Source organism: Petromyzon marinus, chromosome 59 (genome assembly GCF_048934315.1).
Source record: "Petromyzon marinus isolate PM22_M1 ecotype Great Lakes invasive population chromosome 59, UKy_Petmar_22M1.pri1.0, whole genome shotgun sequence".
NCBI lineage: Eukaryota > Metazoa > Chordata > Hyperoartia > Petromyzontiformes > Petromyzontidae > Petromyzon > Petromyzon marinus.
The window spans coordinates 2,432,602-2,453,701 of NC_133725.1; the positions used below are offsets into that span (position 1 = coordinate 2,432,602).

At 55.8% G+C, this 21,100-nt stretch overlaps 1 protein-coding gene across 2 annotated transcripts in view; it reads left to right on the forward strand.

Moving 5' to 3' along the window:
• Positions 1-21,100, forward strand: part of LOC116955417 (neurogenic locus notch homolog protein 1-like) — a 120,456-nt gene that overhangs the window by 59,268 nt on the left and 40,088 nt on the right. The window contains exons 3-14 of one of the 2 annotated variants that reach the window (XM_032976485.2): positions 326-588; positions 833-1,027; positions 1,285-1,428; positions 3,300-3,422; positions 4,735-4,968; positions 6,878-7,033; positions 8,922-9,107; positions 10,543-10,656; positions 16,838-16,951; positions 17,332-17,565; positions 18,170-18,280; positions 19,500-19,692. In XM_032976485.2, the coding sequence (XP_032832376.2) occupies positions 326-588; positions 833-1,027; positions 1,285-1,428; positions 3,300-3,422; positions 4,735-4,968; positions 6,878-7,033; positions 8,922-9,107; positions 10,543-10,656; positions 16,838-16,951; positions 17,332-17,565; positions 18,170-18,280; positions 19,500-19,692 (2,067 nt within the window). The remainder of the gene's footprint in view (positions 1-325; positions 589-832; positions 1,028-1,284; positions 1,429-3,299; positions 3,423-4,734; positions 4,969-6,877; positions 7,034-8,921; positions 9,108-10,542; positions 10,657-16,837; positions 16,952-17,331; positions 17,566-18,169; positions 18,281-19,499; positions 19,693-21,100) is intronic. The other variant, XM_032976486.2, reaches the window with a different exon arrangement.

Sequence of the window (21,100 nt, forward strand, 5' to 3'; positions counted from 1 at the left end):
ACACAGAGACACACAGAGACACACAGAGACACACAGAGACACACAGAGACTCACAGAGACTCACAGAGACTCACAGAGACTCGCATAAACCTACAGAGAGACATACAGAGACCTACAGAGATCTACAGAGATCTACAGAGATCTACAAAGAGGCGCCCAGAGATGCATAGACTACAGGGAGAAAACCCAAACTCTAACAGGCATCACCAGGGTCCGGGATTGAACCCCCGCGACCTCCCGCGGACGACACCCCCCTCGGCACAGGCGACGATTTGCTCCGCTGACGACGACGTTGCCGCCGTGTCTCCCGCCGCCCCCCCCCCAGGTGCCGCTCGGGCTTCGTGGGCGAGCGCTGCCAGCACGAGGACCCGTGCCGCAGCTCGCCGTGCCTCAGCGGCGGCTCGTGCCGCCCCGTGCTGATGTCGCGCGCCGTCTCCTACCTGTGCACGTGCCCGCTGGGCTTCGCGGGGCCCCGCTGCGCCTCGCCCATCGAGAGCGCCTGCTCCAGCTCGCCGTGCCTCAACGGCGGGCGCTGCCAGCTGCTGACGCTCGCCACCTTCGACTGCCAGTGCCCCGTCGGCTGGGCCGGTGAGCGGTGGCGCCGACGGCGGTGACGGTGGACCATGACACCGGCCGCTATAAATGTCCACACGACGACGACGACGACGAGCCACTCGGTCGAGCTCTCGTCTGTGATGGCCGGGGTCGCTTCTGAAACTTAGAGCTACGTAGCAGCTCCGTATCGGGCCTTGCTACCTGGTTGAACGTGAATTGTTTTGTTTTCACTTAACTGTCAGCTCATGGATCTTTGACCGTTTTGTCGCTCCCGCAGGGGAGCTGTGCCAGCGGCCCGAGCCGTGCGCCTCCGCCCCCTGCGCCCACGGCGGATCGTGCACGGCGCTGGCGTCTCAGTACCGCTGCTCGTGCGCGCCCGGCTACCGAGGCGCCGACTGCCGCGCCGACGTCGACGAGTGCTCCGGGCCCGGCAAGCCGTGCCGCAACGGCGGGACTTGCGTCAACACCATCGGTGAACGCCGCACCGTCGGTGGAGTGGGGGGGGGGGGGTGGTGGGGGGTGGGGGGGATGGAGGGAGGGATGGAGAGAGGGAGGGAGGGAGACGGAGGGATGGAAATGGAGAGGGAGGGAGGGACGGAGATGGAGAGATCAACCAGGGCAGCCGCTGGATTCCATCCGCCACTGCTGGTCCGCGTCACCGCCCCCGTAATTAACCGACTCCTCTCTCTCTCTCTCTCGCCCGTACGCTCGCGCTCCACCCCCCGCCAGGTTCCTACGTGTGCCAGTGCCGCGCCGGCTACGGTGGGCGCGCCTGCGACAGCGCCCACGTGCCCTGCTCGCCCTCGCCGTGCCTCAATGGGGGCACCTGCCGTCAGCCCACGGACGAGACCTACGACTGCACCTGCCTGCCAGGTGAGTGCGCGAGCGAACGAGCGAGCGAGCGAGCGGTCCGCCCGCTGGATGTGAAGGCCGCTCCCCAAGGATTCAAGATGGGAATTTTGAATCCCTAAACCATAACTCAACGCCACAAACCCATAACCCCCCCTAACCACTAACACCTCGGCCATAACCCGTAACCTCTCGTGCTGGGTGCCGTTGGAACTCTACTTCAAAAGGGGAGTCCCGAATCCGTCTGTGCGGCGCTCTTGAGTGTCGTCTCGTTATGCGTGCTGGGATTCCTCCCACTCGGTTGTGGGTCGTCTGTGCTCTGCTGGCTTCAGAGGCATCTCGAATCCAAAGGAGCTTTGCCCATCTCGTGGAAGTTGTCGAAGGCCTAGGGAGATGAAATTTGGCACGTTATCAATTCCATTACAGACGTATGTCAACTAAACTATTGTTTATTTTAAGGCCCATTTACTGAGCTTCACCTAGGGGTTGACCCAGGACCGATTCGGTTGATCGTCACCTGGTGTTGGTGGCCGCGAGCGGAAATCGTACTCGGCTACGCCGCGTTTAGTCACGCGGCGCGGCGCTACCGGCTGCGCCCACCGCTCCCCCGCCACGCACCGATAGCCGCCGTTCGCCAACGAAGCGAGGGTGACGTCAACCACGTTCATACACGCTCGCACTCCACACGCACTCTCACGCAACAGCAGCAGCAGCAGCAACAACAACATCAACACGTCAACCGTCGGCGGTGCGGTACAATGAGCCGTTGATAAAGTCCGATCGTAACGGCAGCTTTTTAAGGTGCACTTTGTTTTGTTGCATACAGTGCACGGCACAAACGTGAATGGAGTGGTGGGTTGTTTTTTTTTCTGGTTAAAGGATGTTGAATGGCGCGGCCATTTTGTCATATCCTTCCGCCCCGCTTGGCTCAAAGTGGCATTATCAGGGGCGTGAAATTTTCCGGCTGGAGAAAGAGGGACCGGCTGCATTGTAATTTTAGCCCATTTTGCTTTCCGCCAACATTTCCTGCGATTGTTGTGGGGTTGATGATGATGATTTGATTTTTTTTCTCTGTTTGTTAAAACACGCCAGCGGCGTCTCTCCGACCGTAGTTCCACGGTGCCCCGGGCGCTCGCTGGCACGCGCTCCTCCCGTATACATGGCGGCGTGATGCTTTGGGGGGGGGGGGGATTTGTCGCCGAGCTGGGGCAGACCAAGCGCGTGCGTGCGGTTGTTGTGTAACGTGGTCGTCGCGCATTTTGAGAGTTGTTCTACCATTGTTAAACGTGGTGCCGTAACTACCTTTTTTTTTTTTTACACGGCCGTGATAAATTTGCGCAGGCGACCTCTGTGCATGGTAGCCATAAGTAGTAGTAGTAGTAATAATAATTGTTAAGGTTGACTTTTATTTTGACGTATGCCGGGCGCTCCGGTTTCCTTCCCACGTGTATGCACACGTTCATTGGCCGATAACACGTTGACAATATATGGAGAGGGCCACAGAGCTTGGGAAATTGTTGGCGCCAGCTCGCCCACGTGGCTGTTGCTGCCATCTCGCCTGTGTCTGTGGCTCCTCCTCCTGGCGCATCCTGAGTCGTCCCCTCTCTCAGTTCTCTTTCACCCAGTCACCCTCTCTGTACGAGTCATCCTCTCTCCTAGTCGCCCTCTCTCCCAGTCGCCCTCTCTCTACGAGTCATCCTCTCTCTCTACGAGTCGCCCTCTCTGCCAGTCGCCCTCTCTCTACGAGTCATCCTCTCTACGAGTCGCCCTCTCTCCCAGTCGCCCTCTCTCTACGAGTCATCCTCTCTCTCTCCCAGTCGCCCTCTCTCCCAGTCGCCCTCTCTCTACGAGTCGTCCTCTCGCTGTCCTGAGTCGTCCTCTCCCTGTCCGCGCAGGCTTCCTGGGCTTGCACTGTGACGTCAACGTGGACGACTGCCAGTCCAACAACTGCCAGAACGGCGCCACCTGCGTCGATGGCGTCAACACCTACAACTGTCACTGCCCCGAGGAGTGGACCGGTGAGTGATGCGGGGCAGTTCCTATAGCGCTCCTCTTACCTGCTGCACTTGCCTGATGATTGCTACACAGTCATCACCGCCCCTCCACCCGCCACCAATGTCGCCAACTTCCCTTGGCAATGCCATGAATTCATTATCATCGCGATTCATTCCGGTGCACGGTAGCACCCTCTAGTGGCCACCGTCGCCGCACGTGCCAGTTACGTGCGGACGGTACGTGCCTAGGGTGTGACGACGACGACGATAATAATAATAATATTTAGTCTCGGAGCGATTTTGACACCACAGTGGCAGCTGTCCCCCCTGTTGCGTCGTCAGAAGGGGACCCAGCAAGCACCCGGGCCAAGCAAATGGGCATCAGTCTGCCGCCAGTAGGGAGGTGCGATGGTCGCCGCTGTGTAACCCCAATGGAGTATAAAGACGTAGGAGCTCTCGGAGACTTTCGCGACCAACATTGTCCACGATCGAAGTTTATTACATTTATTTATGGTTTAGATGGCGTAAATACAAACGTTACGTCGTTGAAACCGCCACCACCCACCCACCGCCTCCGGACGCGGGCAATTAGTGAAGGTTGCGTCGCGTGAATCAAAACGTGGCCAATTCGTTACCGTTTGAGCCACGCGCCGGTTGCGCGTCGGAGAGTGTAAACCCGTGACGTTTACCGATTCGAGTGCCGTGCGACCTTTCGCTGGCAATCGCAACCGGCCTCGTCAGACAAACCTCACCAACCGGCTGCGTCGGGTGGTGGCGGGGTCGAACGACGCGCTCCTGGTGTCAACGCGAACTGACCCCCCCAAGAAAAAAATAACCCTCTTGTCATCACCCCCCCCCCCCCATTCGAGGAATTTAGCGGTGTGATTTTTGTTTCCATGTTTGGGGTGGACCCTGACACCCGGCACGCACCGGCCTGCTCTTTTGCGAACGACGTTACAGGGACCTTGTCCACTCGAATTTCGTTTTTTATAGAAAAAAAAATTCACGTTTGGTACAGCACACCGGTTGGGTACAGCACACCGGTTGGGCACAGCACACCGGTTGGGCACAGCACACCGGTTGGGCACAGCACACCGGTTGGGCACAGCACACCGGTTGGGCACAGCACACCGGTTGGGCACAGCACACCGGTTGGGCACAGCACACCGGTTGGGCACAGCACACCGGTTGGGCACAGCACACCGTGTGGTGTACCCACACCACAACACCGCACCGGTTGGGCACACTGACGACGACAATGATGACGATGATGGCAATACTGATGACGATGCTCCTTGCGACGTCTTTGCTAACGGCGGCGGCGGCGGCGGCGCAGGCCAGTACTGCACGGAGGACGTGGACGAGTGCCACCTGCAGCCCAACGCGTGCCTCAACGGGGGCACGTGCCACAACACGCACGGCGGCTACAACTGCGTGTGCGTCAACGGCTGGAGCGGCGACGACTGCAGCGAGAACATCGACGACTGCGCCAACGCCGCGTGCTACAACGGCGCCACGTGCCACGACCGCGTCGCCAACTTCTTCTGCGAGTGTCCCATCGGCAAGACCGGTGGGTGGCCGGTAGTCGGCAGGGGGAGGAGGGGTGGGGAGGTCGGGAGGGGGGGTGGGAGAACGGCGCTCTCGAGTCGATGGTCACCAGCGACTCGCGTAGAGACCCACAGAGACTTGTATAGAGACCCCCACAGACTCGTATAGAGACCCGTAGGCTCCTACAGAGACCCGTAGGCTCCTACAGAGACCCGTAGACTCGTATAGAGACCCGTAGGCTCCTACAGAGACCCGTAGACTCGTATAGAGACCCGTAGGCTCCTACAGAGACCCGTAGGCTCCTACAGAGACCCGTAGGCTCCTACAGGGACCCGTAGACTCGTATAGAGACCCACAGAGACTCGTATAGAGACCCACAGAGACTCGTATAGAGACCCGTAGGCTCCTACAGAGACCCGTAGGCTCCTACAGAGACCCGTAGGCTCCTACAGAGACCCGTAGGCTCCTACAGAGACCCGTAGACTCATATAGAGACCCACAGAGACTGGTATAGAGACCCACAGAGACTTGTATAGAGACCCCTACAGACTCGTATAGAGACCCGTAGGCTCCTACAGAGACCCGTAGGCTCCTACAGAGACCCGTAGACTCATATAGAGACCCACAGAGACTCATATAGAGACCCACAGAGACTCGTATAGAGACCCACAGAGACTTGTATAGAGACCCACAGAGACTTGTATAGAGACCCCTACAGACTCGTATAGAGACCCGTAGGCTCCTACAGAGACCCGTAGGCTCCTACAGAGACCCGTAGACTCATATAGAGACCCACAGAGACTCGTATAGAGACCCACAGAGACTTGTATAGAGACCCACAGAGACTTGTATAGAGACCCCTACAGACTCATATAGAGACCCGTAAGCTCCTACAGAGACCCGTAGGCTCGTATAGAAATCCACAAAGACTCGTATAGAGACCCACAGAGACTCGTATAGAGACCCACAGAGACTCGTATAGAGACCCACAGAGACTTGTATAGAGACTCGTATAGAGACTCGTATAGAGACCCACAGAGACTCGTAGACTCGCATAGACGGAGTTGCGATGAAGCTGGGTTCTCCGCTGGGGTTCTCTGCCCCCTCGCCAATGACGACGCAACAAAAATGAGCAGGGAGCTGCACTCCGGTGGGGGGGTGGGGGTGGAAATTCCACATTGTCATGGCAGGCACCGGTCATTCCAACCGGACGGTGCTTACTTACGGAGTGTCGCCCCTATTGTTGGTGCTCACCATCTGTGTCCGTGTGTCCGTCCGTCCATGTGTCACGTCTCTCTGTGTGTCCGTCCGTCCGTGTGTCACATCGTCCGTGTGTCACATCGTCCGTGTGTCACATCGTCCGTGTGTCACATCGTCCGTGTGTCTGTGTGTCCGTCCGTCCGTGTGTCTGTGTGTCCGTCCGTGTGTCACATCGTCCGTGTGTCACATTGTCCGTGTGTCTGTGTGTCACATCGTCCGTGTGTCACAACGTCCGTGTGTCCGTCCGTGTGTCACATCGTCCGTGTGTCTGTGTGTCCGTCCGTCCGTGTGTCACATCGTCCGTGTGTCACATCGTCCGTGTGTCCGTCCGTGTGTCACATCGTCCGTGTGTCACATCGTCCGTGTGTCACATCGTCCGTGTGTCACATCGTCCATGTGTCTGTCACATCGTCCGTGTGTCTGTCACATCGTCCGTGTGTCTGTCACATCGTCCGTGTGTCTGTCACATCGTCCGTGTGTCTGTCACATCGTCCGTGTGTCTGTCACATCGTCTGTGTGTCCGTCCGTGTGTCACATCGTCCGCGTGTGTGTCACATCGTCCGTGTGTCTTTGTGTTACATTGTCTGTGTCACATCGTCCGTGTGTCTGTGTGTCCGTCCGTCCGCACGGTGCCACCCTCGCCCTCTTCTCCCCCTCCCCCACCCAACCAGGCCTCCTGTGCCACCTGGACGACGCGTGCGTGAGCAACCCGTGCCACGAGGGGGCTCTGTGCGACACCAACCCCATCACGGGCAAGGCCATCTGCACGTGCCCGCCCGGCTTCTCCGGCGGGGCCTGCAAGCAGGACATCGACGAGTGCTCCATCGGTACGGCGAGGGCAGACGGCGGCGCTGGTCGGCGTGGGCGGTCCGTCGTCGCGACGCGGCCGCGGTCGATGCTCTCCTGGGAAGCGTCGCGTAGAGCAAAAGCGCATTGAGCCAGGAATTGGGAGTTTTGTGCGAGTCTGTGGGCAGTGTTGAGTCTATGGGCAGTGTTGAGTCTATGGGCAGTGTTGAGTCTATGGGCAGTGTTGAGTCTATGGGCAGTGTTGAGTCTATGGGCAGTGTTGAGTCTATGGACAGTGTTGAGTCTATGGACAGTGTTGAGTCTGTGGGCAGTGTTGAGTCTATGGGCAGTGTTGAGTCTCTGGGCAGTGTTGAGTCTCTGGGCAGTGTTGAGTCTATGGGCAGTGTTGAGACTATGGGCAGTGTTAAACTCTGGGCAGTGTTAGACTATGGGCAGTGTTAGACTATGGGCAGTGTTGAGTCTATGGGCAGTGTTGAGTCTATGGGCAGTGTTGAGTCTATGGGCAGTGTTGAGTCTATGGGCAGTGTTGAGTCTATGGGCAGTGTTGAGTCTATGGGCAGTGTTGAGTCTATGGACAGTGTTGAGTCTATGGGCAGTGTTGAGTCTCTGGGCAGTGTTGAGTCTCTGGGCAGTGTTGAGTCTATGGGCAATGTTGAGACTATGGGCAGTGTTAAACTCTGGGCAGTGTTAGACTATGGGCAGTGTTAGACTATGGGCAGTGTTGAGTCTATGGGCAGTGTTGAGTCTATGGGCAGTGTTGAGTCTATGGGCAGTGTTGAGTCTATGGGCAGTGTTGAGTCTATGGGCAGTGTGTAAGTAAGTTGAACTTCTTTCGCACCGTACGTAGCCGACCGCGCTAATCGGAGGTGCGGGGGGGGGGGGAAGGATGACAACTAAACACTGAAGGCAGTGCTGAAGAAATTAGTTTGTCAATTTAGACGATGATTATTTAAACGTGGCCACACAGCTCCCAGTGGCTTTCTAATATCGTAAGGAAGAGCGTTCCAGACGGCCGCGGAAGAGCATCCGGACGCGCCGCGCGATGCTTTGTAAGCAATGCCGTGGTGGGGAAACGGATATTTGACGGAGACGTTGCGAGGGGGCACGGTTTTGTGGGCGGGGAAAAAAAACGTCTCACCTCTGTCCTTGGCGTGTGCCGCTGGACGGGAGGTGCCCGGCGGGGATACAGGATGCCTACGGCACCGGCCATTGCCGCGTCACGCTGGGCGTGGCTCTGTAGGGGGGGTTTCCTGCCTTCGGTGAAGCAGGAGGATGATTGCTGCGGTCGCTATTTTAAGGGGACCTGACTAACAGTTTGTCTGTCCCTGTGTGTGCATCTCTCTGTGTCGGTCTGTCTGTCCATTGGTACGATCCGTCCATCTGTCCGTCCGTCCGTTGCTCTGTCCTTTTGTCGGTCTGCATCTATTCGTCTCTTCATCTGCCTCTCCATCCGTCCATCCGTATGTCAATTTGCCCATTTCCTAATCTGTCCATCCGTCCGTTTGTCCACGTGCCCGTCTGTCCATCCATCTCACCATCTCTCCGCGTGTCCACCCTTCTACCTGCCTGTCCGCCCTTCTCTCCGCACGTCCACCCTTCTCTCCATCCGCCCTCCCATCTCTCCGTCTGTCCAACCTTCTCTCCGCACGTCCACCCTTCTATCTGCCTGTCCGCCCTTCTCTCCGCGTGTCCACCCTTCTCTCCGCCTGTCCAACCTTCTCTCCGCGTGTCCACCCTTCTCTCCATCTGTCCGACCTTCTCTCCATCTGTCCGACCTTCTCTCCATCTGTCCAACCTTCTCTCCGCACGTCCACCCTTCTATCTGCCTGTCCGACCTTCTCTCCGCGTGTCCGCCCCCCCTTCTCTCCGCGCGTGCGCCTCCCCCGCGTCCCCGCCGCGCACGCCCAGGAGGGAATCCGTGTGAGCACGGCGGGCGCTGCATCAACACGATGGGCTCCTTCCGCTGCCACTGCCTGGGCGGCTACACGGGCGCCCGCTGCGAGATCGACGTCAACGAGTGCCAGTCGATGCCCTGCCAGAACGACGCCACCTGCCTCGACCAGATCGGAGAGTTCACCTGCATCTGCATGCCCGGTGAGGCGCGGCGTGTGGCGGCATGCTGGGGAGAGGCACGTGCCTGGGGACGCCACGCGGTGGTGACACGGTGGGGACACGGTGGGGACATGGTGGGGACACGGTGGGGACACGGTGGTGACACGGTGGGGACATGGTGGTGACACGGTGGGGACACGGTGGGGTACATGCGGAGGGATGCGGTGGAGATGTGCGGGGAACACGTGGGGGGGTGAGGGGACGCAAGCTCGTCCTGCCGGAACGATGCCCACCTGCCCTTGATCAGATCCGGGGGGCGGTGGGGGGGTTGGAGTGGGGGGGGAGGGTTGGAGTGGTGGGGGGGGGGGTTCACCTGCAATCTGCCTGCATGTTGAGTCGTGCGTGGCAAGTTGACGCGCGTGGCGTGGGAGACGGCACGCAGAGGGAGCCACGAGACTTGCAGATGTGGGCGAGAGGCCCCTGGTGATGGGGGGAGAGAGAGACGCGGGGGGGGGGGGGGGGGTTGGGGGGGCATGTTGTTATAACGCACGCACTTCTGGGCCTCATTAAGGTCGACTCGGCCTTGAGCCCGTTTTTATTTTACCAGGTAAGGCGCCCCCCACTGAGCTGCGTAGCCCTGTTCCGGAAGTGACCCTGGCTATCACAAATGAGAGCTCGGCGAATTGGCTCATCGCGTGGACATTTGCAGCAGCCCAAATGCTCTGAAACGCGTAGTGACGTCGATTCTAAACGTGGAGGGGTGAAAACCGGAGGACCCGGAGAAAAATCCACGCGACCACGGGGAGAGAGAGAGAGAGACACCGCAAACTGCAAATATACAGCAGGCGTTAGGTTTGGGATCAAACCCACGACCTCCCGCATACCGGGCGAGATAGTTAACATCTCCTAGCCACCGCAGTGCTCGGGAGACAAATGTGCTCGCTTGACAACAACAGTACCTGGCCTACAGATTGTTAAATACTAAACGGCGGATCTGTGCCCGTGTGTCGGTGTCTGTGTGTGTGTCTGTGTGTGTGTCTGTGTGTGTGTGTCCATGTGTATGTGTGTCGGTCTCGGTGTGTATGTGTCCATGTGTGTGTGTGTCGGTCTCGGTGTATGTGTGTCCGTGTGTGTGTGTCGGTCTCGGTGTGTGTGTGTCCGTGTGTGTGTGTGTCTGTGTGTGTCGGTCTCGGTGTGTGTGTGTCCGTGTGTGTGTGTCTGTGTGTGTCCGTGTGTGTGTGTGTGTCTGTGTGTGTCGGTGTCGGTGTGTCCATGTGTGTGTGTGTGTCCGTGTGTGTGTGTCTGTGTGTGTCGGTCTCGGTGTGTGTGTGTGTGTCGGTCTCGGTGTGTGTGTGTGTGTTGGTGTCGGTGTGTGTGTGTCCATGTGTGTGTGTCTGTGTGTGTCGGTGTGTGTGTGTCCGTGTGTGTGTGTGTGTTGGTCTCGGTGTGTGTGTGTCCATGTGTGCGCATGTCCCAGGCTTCATGGGAGCCTTCTGCCAGATCAACATCGATGAGTGCCAGAGCAATCCGTGCTTGAACAAGGGGGTGTGCACGGACAAGCCCAACGGGTACCACTGCGACTGTCGCTCAGGTGAGAGGACCAACGACACGCCGTGACGACGACGACGACGATGGTGATCCTGAAGACGATGACGACAACGACGATGGTGATCCTGAAGACGATGACGACGACGACGGTGGTCCTGAAGACGATGACGACGACGACGACGATGGTGATCCTGAAGATGATGACGACGACGATGGTGATCCTGAAGACGATGACGACGACGACGATGGTGACGATGATCATCATGATGATAACGACGATTGTGACGGTGATCATGATGGTAACGACGATGGTGACGATGATCATCTTGATGATAACGACGATTGTGACGGTGATCATGATGATGATAACGACGATGGTGACGATGATCATCTTGATGATAACGACGATTGTGACGGTGATCATGATGATGATAACGACGATTGTGACGGTGATCATGATGATGGTAATGACGATGGTGACGATGATGATCATGATGATAACGACGATGAAGGTGATGATGATCATGATGATGATAATGACATCGATGATAATAATGATGATGATGACGATGATGAATACGGTAGTTTGCGTTTTAGTTAGTTGTCCTTCCCGAAGCACCACCGGTTACCACGGTTGGCTACGTACGGTGCGAAAGAAGTTCCAACACACGTACCTACGCGCACAATTATGACGACGACGATAACGACGACGGCGAAGGCGTGTTTATTTATTATATATTTGTTTATCGATTTTTTTTTTTTTCGTGTAGGGCCAGTTGCGTTGCCACGTCACTTAGGGGGCGGGGGCTGTAAGCCGATGGCTCTGCGCCATTGATTTGTTGATTTTTGTTTGCCGCGGCTACGACCGCCACGGCGGCTGCTTGGTGCGCTTTGCCTCTGTGGCTTTTTGTAATTCGCGGCACCGAAAGCCGATGGGGCGTAGCGGCCGTCAGGGGGGGGGAGGGGGGAGGGAAAACGCGGTTGCGTATTTTGTAAACTTTTCCCTTTTTAGCGTCGTTTTGCGTCTCCCAAAAAAAGTTTTTGGAGCAAAAAAGGCTTTGGTCAAAGTGTCCGGTTTTTCTCCGGGAGCGAGTCCCTAACAGCCGCACGATTTTACCCTAGAGGCTCGCTCGTATCGGATCAACTCTACGGGAATTACCCCGCTTTTTACACACAAGACCGAGATGGGAGCCACAGCGAACACGCTTTCAACCTCATTTCGCCAGCGTTAATATCCCCTGGACAGTCTGGGACCAGATCAAAAAAATAGCTTCATAGCTCATCGGATTCCTCCCCGCAGTCTAAATAAAGATCCTGCTTTTTGTTTCTTAAACGCCCCGTCACTACGACTCCTCTTTTTGACCGGCGAGACAAAGACACGTTTAATTATGGGTCGAAGTTGACCACCGCTTGGGGTCACGGAGGTCGCGGCGTGGCGTGGTTGGGGGTTGGGGGGCACAGCGGCGAGGACAATGAAGACGCTCCGACAGGGCGACGGAGCGAGTGACTGAGCGACGCCATCGGCCATGCCGGTAGGCGGTGGCGGGAGGAGGAGGAGGAGGGGGGGGGAGGAGGGCCGGAGGGGAGGGCCGCGTAATCCTGGTTCTCGCCGAACAATGCCGTCTCCGCGCGGTGACGCGGCCGTGGCTTGGCGGTGGTGGTGGTGGTGGTGGTGGGGGAGGTGAAGCGGCAGATGGCTCGGCGGTGGACGGGACGACAACAACAAAACCGAACGTTCGGCCGCGACGGCGGCCTCCTCCTCCTCCTCCACCGCGGTCGGCCGATGAAAAACCGCGACGCACAGTGGAAGCCTTTGTGTGTCCCGGGGTGGAGGGGGGGTGGCACGTGACATCGCTCGCTCGCTCACTCCGCACTCTCCGCTCTCAACAACAAAAAAAAACGAATCACGATACCCGGAGTGGTTTCTCTGCCTGCCTGCCCGCCGCTGCTTTGTCAAACTCCGGGGTTATTTATTTGTTTGAATATTTTGGTTGGGTGGGAGGGGGGGTGGTGGTGGTGCTGGTGTTGGTGAGAGAGATGAAGAGAGACTGGAGGTTACAGCGGTGGGTGTGGTGGAGAGATTGAGGGATGCAGAGGCACGCCCGGTGATGGAAGAGAGAGTTTAACAAGCAGTAGTAATAGTTTGGCTTTCCCGACCAATATTATAATAAAGTCTTTTTCATTTCGGTTAGATCCTGTAAGATATAAATGTCTTTTGATTTAAAGCTTTCGTGACTGCAGGGATTCATATTCTTGGTTCTTCAGGGTAAAGTCACGTGACTTTACCGAAAGAACCATAGTTTAGAAAGAACCATAGTTTAGTTTCATAGTTTTATTTATTTGGTATAGCCCTGTGAGCCATTCGGCTCTTGAATCGGGTGCAACCGCAACAAACAAAAAAACAAAAACACGAACAAGAAAACATCTTAAAGTGACTTTGTGCATGTGCAAACAGAAAATCCAGGAAAAAAAACATCAAAATATTCCTGAAATAGCACCGTACACCAACGCTGTGTGCAAAACTCCCAGTGGGATGCAAGTCAAACAACAACAACAACAAGAAAACTTAGATTAAGGCCATCAGTCTAACTTCGTACTACAATAAACAAAAACATGACCAAACCAAAAAACCTTTAGAAATCAACAAAATAAAGCCATAAATGCAATGTAACAGTGATCATAGGAACTGTGACCGAATTTTTTACAATAAACTACATAACATGTAACACCAAACCCTAGAGCCACAGCTGGCTGCATGAGTCACTCCACAAACAACCGGAGCATCAGTCGGAGTATCACATTTTTCAATGCACCTTTATGATCAGCACACTAAATCAAAATACAGATACTTTGCAGCGGTCATCCAGAGCGAAACATTTCATTTTATTTTAGGCCACTGAATATAAATGCGTCGTTAACCCAAGACAGCCAATCGGTACGGTTGTGTCACTTGAAACAAAACGTGCCAATTCATGACTTGTTCAGCACTAACTGGTCGTGTGTTGGAGCGTTAAACCCACCGCAACATTTACAATTAGAGTAGCCGTGACGTTTCGCCGGTAATTACGACAACAACAACAACCACCAGCTTCGTCGGGTCGATTATTTTTTTAGCCAGAATCGTGGTCGAGAGAGAGACACGTGCAGAGACAGAGCGAGATCTGGAGAGGGACAGACAGAGAGAGAGGTGCAGGAAGGCCACGTGCTTTCTGGCTCTGCCATTGATGATCATCGAGGTAGGATCCAGTCTTGCTCCCAACAGGCAAAGGTTCAGCCCTGCAATTGCTTGCTCACGCACACTGCTGGCAGTGATGGGCCTCTGCTACAGGGTCCTCAAGTGAGTCCCCTTAGAGGGGGTAGTTTGGCTTCTTTCGCACCGAACGTAGCCAACCATGCTAATCAGAGGTGCAGTGTTGAGTCTATGGGCAGTGTTGAGTCTATGGTTCGTGTTAAGTCTATGGGTAGTGTTAATCTCTGGGTAGTGTTAGTCTATGGGTAGTGTTGAGTCTATGGGGCAGTGTGTATATTGAACGTCTTTCGCACCGTACGTAGCCAACCGTGCCAATCGGCGGTACGGGAGTAGGGACGACAAGCTAAAACGCAAGAAGCAATTCTAAAGAAACGAGTGCTCAATCGACACTTCAAAGTGCACCGTCGCTCCGGTGTTAGTTCTGTCCCATGACGGTGCGGCGGGGAAGCCCACGGCTTGCGCCGCTGGACCGGGAGCTCGGTCACAATCAGCACGGCGCTGCACGTCGCAACCCCGCACGCACCATGCTTTACTGGCGCTGCATGCACGTGCCGTGCCGTGCACACGCAGCACCCTCGCTGCACGATCCTGCGCAGGCATTGCACACTTCACAACACTGCACTAACGCTTACACGATGCTGCTGCCTGCACAGTGACGAATTCTGTCCCATGCTGCACACTGCACAGTGCTGCACACACGCTGCACCTTGCTGCACTCGCACTGCACGTTGATGCACTCACGCTGCAGGACAAACAACAACCGCCGTTCGCTAAGAGGCGGTGACGTCACCACGCTGCACCACGCTGCACCCCCGCTGTCTGCACGGCCCCGGCTGCTCAATGCGCCCATTGTTTGTGGCTGGGTCCTGACCATGAGCGGTGGCACTCTGGGAGGGTCAGCAGCTTGTTTGCAAATTAGGTGTTAGTCTGTGGGTAGTGTTAGTCTGTGGGTAGTGTTAGTCTGTGGGTATTGTTAGTCTGTGGGTAGTGTTAGTCTGTGGGCAGTGTTAGTCTGTGGGTAGTGTTAGTCTGTGGGCAGTGTTAGTCTGTGGGTAGTGTTAGTCTGTGGGCAGTGTTAGTCTGTGGGCAGTGTTAGTCTGTGGGTAGTGTTAGTCTGTGGGTAGTGTTAGTCTGTGGGTAGTGTTAGTCTGTGGGGAGTGTTAGTCTGTGGGGAGTGTTAGTCTGTGGGTAGTGTTAGTCTGTGGGTAGTGTTAGTCTGTGGGCAGTGTTAGTCTGTGGGCAGTGTTAGTCTGTGGGCAGTGTTAGTCTGTGGGCAGTGTTAGTCTGTGGGTAGTGTTAGTCTGTGGGTAGTGTTAGTCTGTGGGCAGTGTTAGTCTGTGGGCAGTGTTAGTCTGTGGGCAGTGTTAGTCTGTGGGCAGTGTTAGTCTGTGGGTAGTGTTAGTCTGTGGGTAGTGTTAGTCTGTGGGTAGTGTTAGTCTGTGGGTAGTGTTAGTCTGTGGGTAGTGTTAGTCTGTGGGCAGTGTTAGTCTGTGGGCAGTGTTAGTCTGTGGGCAGTGTTAGTCTGTGGGTAGTGTTAATCTGTGGGCAGTGTTAGTCTGTGGGCAGTGTTAGTCTGTGGGCAGTGTTAGTCTGTGGGTAGTGTTAGTCTGTGGGTAGTGTTAATCTGTGGGCAGTGTTAGTCTGTGGGCAGTGTTAGTCTGTGGGGAGTGTTAGTCTGTGGGGAGTGTTAGTCTGTGGGTAGTGTTAGTCTGTGGGTAGTGTTAGTCTGTGGGCAGTGTTAGTCTGTGGGCAGTGTTAGTCTGTGGGCAGTGTTAGTCTGTGGGCAGTGTTAGTCTGTGGGCAGTGTTAGTCTGTGGGGAGTGTTAGTCTGTGGGGAGTGTTAGTCTGTGGGCAGTATATTCTTTGGTTCTATTCGGTAAAGTCACGTAGGTAAAAAATAAAACAACAAAATCACGACGTTTCGGCCACAACACAAGCGGCCTTCATCAGGTGAATGGACCAGGCTGTCTCGAAGACTGCACTGGAGACAGTCTGGTCCCTTCACCTGATGAAGGCCGCTTGTGTTGTGGCCGAAACGTCGTGATTTTTGTTGTTTTATTTTTTACCTACGTGACTTTACCGAATAGAACCAAAGAGTATGGATCCTTGCAGTCACGAAAGCTTCAAATCTAGAATCTGTGGGCAGTGTTAGCCTGTGGGCAGTGTTAGTCTTTGGGCAGTGTTAGTCTGTGGGCAGTACGTATGTATGTTGAACTTCTTTCGCACCATACGTAGCCAACCGCGCTTATCGAGTTTTCATGAAAACGCCAAATATACAGCAGCAGCAGGCGTCAGGGTTGCGATCGAACCCACGACCTCCTGTACACCAGGCGAGGTAGTTAACATCTCCTAGCCACCGTGATGATGAGGATGATGAGAGAGACACCGCAAACTCCAAATATACAGCAGCAGGCGTCAGGGTTGGGATCGAATCCACGACCTCCTGTACACCAGGCGAGGTAGTCAACATCTCCTAGCCACCGTGATGATGAGGATGATGAGAGAGACACGCAAACTCCAAATATACAGCAGCAGGCGTCAGGGTTGGGATCGAACCCACGACCTTCTGTACACCAGGCGAGGTAGTCAACATCTCCTAGCCACCGTGGCTCCTGCACACATTTTACCCCACCACACACACGGCCTGCCCATCGACTAATCTGTGCTGTACCCGTGACACTGCTGGGTGGATGGAGGTGGTGGGCTGGGGGGGGGGGGGGGGGAGGGATTTTAATCAACTTGCACCGTTGTTTCATCTTCCGGTAGATGGAATCGAACCCGGAGGCCTCTGCATTTGTGAGTGCCCTGTGCGGACCATTGGACCCACTGTGACAGCTTCTGTGAACTGCGTGTTAACAGTTCGCGTGTCCCCTCCTCTCCCCGCTCCTCCCTCCGCTCCCTCCGCTCCCTCCGCTCCCTCCCCGCCTCGCGCCCCGTCATCGTCCCTGCTGCTGGCACGTCCCCTGTGCCGCAGGCTTCACGGGCAGCATGTGCCAGATGGACATCGACGAGTGTGCCAGCACGCCCTGCCTCAACGGGGCTAAGTGCATCGACCTGCCCAACATGTTCGACTGCGACTGCCCCGAAGGTTCGGACTCCTTAGAAACCATTTCGATAAAAAAAAAAAATTATTTATTATAATTATTTCGATGAGAAAAAAAATAACAACGATAATTTCGATCGAACTTCTGAACCCGGGGTCCCCCTTGTGGGCCCCTTATGATCCCCCCCCCCCCGTAAGTTGACTCAGCCTTAAACGTGCAACTGGCGCGGTGCGGAGTAAACATCAGCACTGGGGGGAGGGAGGGGGGGCGGTGGAGACAAAGACGGCCGGGCAGTGCGCGGCTCTCCGGCCATAGCAATTCCTCCCCCCCCCCCCCCTACATAGGCACGCGCCACTTGCCCCGACATCCCGTGAAGGCTACGCCGCTGCGGTGGTAACTTTCTTTGCCCGCGTGTCCCGCGCAGGCTTCGAGGGCGAGCTGTGCGAAGTGAACGTCAACGACTGCGACCCGGACCCGTGCCACCACGGGCGCTGCCAGGACGCCGTCGCCGGCTTCACGTGCGCCTGCCTGCCGGGCTACATGGGGCCCCGGTGCGAGAAGCAGGTCAACGAGTGCCTGAGCAACCCCTGCCAGCACGAGGGCAAGTGCGTGGACCTTGTCAACGGCTATCAGTGCACGTGCCAGCCCGGCACGGGAGGTGGGTTTCGCTCGCACAGCCCGGCACCGCTCACCACTCCCAGCCCCCACACCGTTCACCACCCACAACCCACACCGCTCACCACTCCCAGCCCACACTACCCACACCATTCTCAACCCACACACCGCTCACCACTCCCAGCCCCCACACCGCTCACCACCCATAACCCACACCGCTCCCCACTCACAAACCCCACACCGCTCCCCACTCCCAGCCCCCACACCGCTCACCACCCACAGCCCCCACACCGCTCACCACTCACAGCCCACACCGCTCACCACCCACAACCCACACCGCTCACCACTCCCAGCCCACACACTGCTCACCACTCACACCGCTCACCACTCACAAACCCCACACCGCTCACCACTCCCAGCCCACACTGCTCACCACCCACAACCCACACCGCTCACCACTCACAACCCACACCGCTCACCACTCCCAGCCCACACACCGCTCACCACCCACCGCCCACACTGCCCACACCACTCACCGCCCACGCAATCCAATGACCTACGAAGCTCTTTTTTCTCAGACGCCCAATGAATGATGACCCCGGCTTGACCCCGTGCCCGCCCGCCCCCCTTCCCCCCCCGTCGCTCAGGGACCAACTGCGAGACGAACTATGACGACTGTGCGAGCAGCTCGTGCGATTACGGCGTGTGCAAGGATGGCATCAACAGCTACGAGTGTGTGTGCCAGCCCGGGTACACAGGTAACGCGCACGGGCAGACGCATGCCGTACACGCGTGCCGGCACTCGCATACCCTCCTTCGACGTGGACGAGTGCGTGTCGTCTCACGTGTCTCCCCGTGTCTCCTCGTCTCCCCATGTCTCACCGCTCCCGTCTCCCCGTGTCTCGTGTCCCCGTGTCTCACCGCTCCCGTATCCCTGTGTCTCGTGTGTCCATGTCTCACCGCTCCCGTGTCCCCGTGTGTCCCCGTGTCTCCTCGTCTCCCCGTGTCTCACTGCTCCCGTCTCCTCGTGTCTCCCCATGTCTCGTGTCCCGTGTCTCGTGTCCCCGTGTCTCACCGCTCCCGTATCCCTGTGTCTCGTGTCCCCGTGTCCCACCGCTCTCGTCTCCCCGTGTCTTGTGTCCCCGTGTCTCACCGGTCCCCTCTCCCCGCGTCTTCCCGTGTCTCCCCATGTCTCTCATCTTCGTGTATCCCCGTGTCTCTCGTGTCTCCTCGTGTCCCCGTGTCTCACCGCTCCCGTCTCCCCGTGTCTCTCATCTTCGTGTCTCCCCGTGTCTCTCGTCTTCGTGTATCCCCGTGTCTCTCGTGTCTCACGTGTCCCCGTGTCTCACCGCTCCCGTCTCCCCGCGTCTTCCCGTGTCTCCCCGTGTCTCTCGTCTTCGTGTATCCCTGTGTCTCTCGTGTCTCCTCGTGTCCCCGTGTCTCACCGCTCCCGTCTCCCCGTGTCTCTCATCTTCGTGTATCCCCGTGTCTCTCGTGTCCCCGTGTCTCACCGCTCCCGTCTCCCCGTGTCTCTCATCTTCGTGTATCCCCGTGTCTCTCGTGTCTCTCGTGTCTCTCGTGTCCCCGTGTCTCGTGTCCCTGTGTCTCACCGCTCCCCTCTCCCCGCGTCTTCCCGTGTCTCTCATCTTCGTGTCTCCCCGTGTCTCTCGTGTCTCTCGTGTATCCCCGTGTCTCTCGTGTCTCCTCGTGTCCCCGTGTCTCACCGCTCCCATCTCCCCGTGTCTCTCATCTTCGTGTCTCCCCGTGTCTCTCGTCTTCGTGTCTCCCCGTGTCTCTCGTGCCTCTCGTGTCCCCGTGTCTCACCGCTCCCGTCTCCCCGTGTCTCTCATCTTCGTGTCTCCCCGTGTCTCTCGTCTTCGTGTCTCCCCGTGTCTCCCCGTGCCTCTCGTGTCCCCGTGTCTCACCGCCTCTGTCGCCCCATGTCCCCTCCCCCCACCGCGTGGTGACCGCCCGCAGGCCCGGCGTGCACCATCGACGTGGACGAGTGTGCGTCCTCGCCGTGCCACAACGGGGGCACGTGCCGCGACGGCGTCGACGGCTTCACCTGCGCCTGCCCCGACGGCTTCCAGGAGCCGGCGTGCATCGAGGAGCTGGACGAGTGCGCCAGCAGCCCCTGCACGCACGGCGGCTGCCTCGACGATCGCAACGGGTGAGGGACGCCAGCGAGCCGGGGCAGTCTGTGTGTGTGTGTGTTGGTAGTGTGTTAGTAGTGTGTTAGTAGTGTGTTAGTAGTGTGTGTGTTAGTAGTGTGTTAGTAGTGTGTTAGTAGTGTGTTAGTAGTGTGTTAGTAGTGTGTTAGTAGTGTGTTAGTAGTGTGTTACTAGTGTGTTAGTAGTGTGTGTGTGTGTTAGTAGTGTGTTAGTAGTGTGTTAGTAGTGTGTTAGTAGTGTATTAGTGTGTGTTAGTAGTGTGTTAGTAGTGTGTTAGTAGTGTGTTAGTAGTGTATTAGTGTGTGTTAGTAGTGTGTTAGTAGTGTGTTAGTAGTGTGTTAGTAGTGTGTTAGTAGTGTGTTAGTAGTGTGTGTGTGTTAGTAGTGTGTGTGTGTGTGTTAGTAGTGTGTTAGTAGTGTGTTAGTAGTGTGTTAGTAGTGTGTGTTAGTAGTGTGTTAGTAGTGTGTTAGTAGTGTGTTAGTAGTGTGTTAGTAGTGTGTGTGTGTGTGTATTAGTAGTGTGTTAGTAGTGTGTTAGTAGTGTGTGTGTTAGTAGTGTGTTAGTAGTGTGTTAGTAGTGTGTTAGTGTTAGTAGTGTGTTAGTAGTGTGTTAGTAGTGTGTTAGTAGTGTGTTAGTAGTGTGTTAGTAGTGTGTTAGTAGTGTGTTAGTAGTGTGTTAGTAGTGTGTTAGTAGTGTGTTAGTAGTGTGTGTGTGTGTTAGTAGTGTGTTAGTAGTGTGTTAGTGTTAGTAGTGTGTTAGTAGTGTGTTAGTAGTGTGTTAGTAGTGTGTTAGTAGTGTGTTAGTGTTAGTAGTGTGTTAGTAGTGTGTTAGTAGTGTGTTAGAAGTGTGTTAGTAGTGTGTTAGTAGTGTGTTAGTAGTGTGTGTGTGTGTTAGTAGTGTGTTAGTAGTGTGTTAGTAGTGTGTTACTAGTGTGTTAGTAGTGTGTTAGTAGTGTGTGTGTGTTAGTAGTGTGTTAGTAGTGTGTTAGTAGTGTATTAGTGTGTGTTAGTAGTGTGTTAGTAGTGTGTTAGTAGTGTGTTAGTAGTGTGTTAGTAGTGTGTGTGTGTGTGTTAGTAGTGTGTGTGTGTGTGTGTTAGTAGTGTGTTAGTAGTGTGTTAGTAGTGTGTTAGTAGTGTGTGTGTTAGTAGTGTGTTAGTAGTGTGTTAGTAGTGTGTTAGTAGTGTGTTAGTAGTGTGTGTGTGTGTTAGTAGTGTGTTAGTAGTGTGTTAGTAGTGTGTTAGTAGTGTGTTAGTAGTGTGTTAGTAGTGTGTTACTAGTGTGTTAGTAGTGTGTTACTAGTGTGTTAGTAGTGTGTGTGTGTGTTAGTAGTGTGTTAGTAGTGTGTTAGTAGTGTGTTAGTAGTGTGTTAGTAGTGTGTGTGTGTGTTAGTAGTGTGTGTGTGTGTGT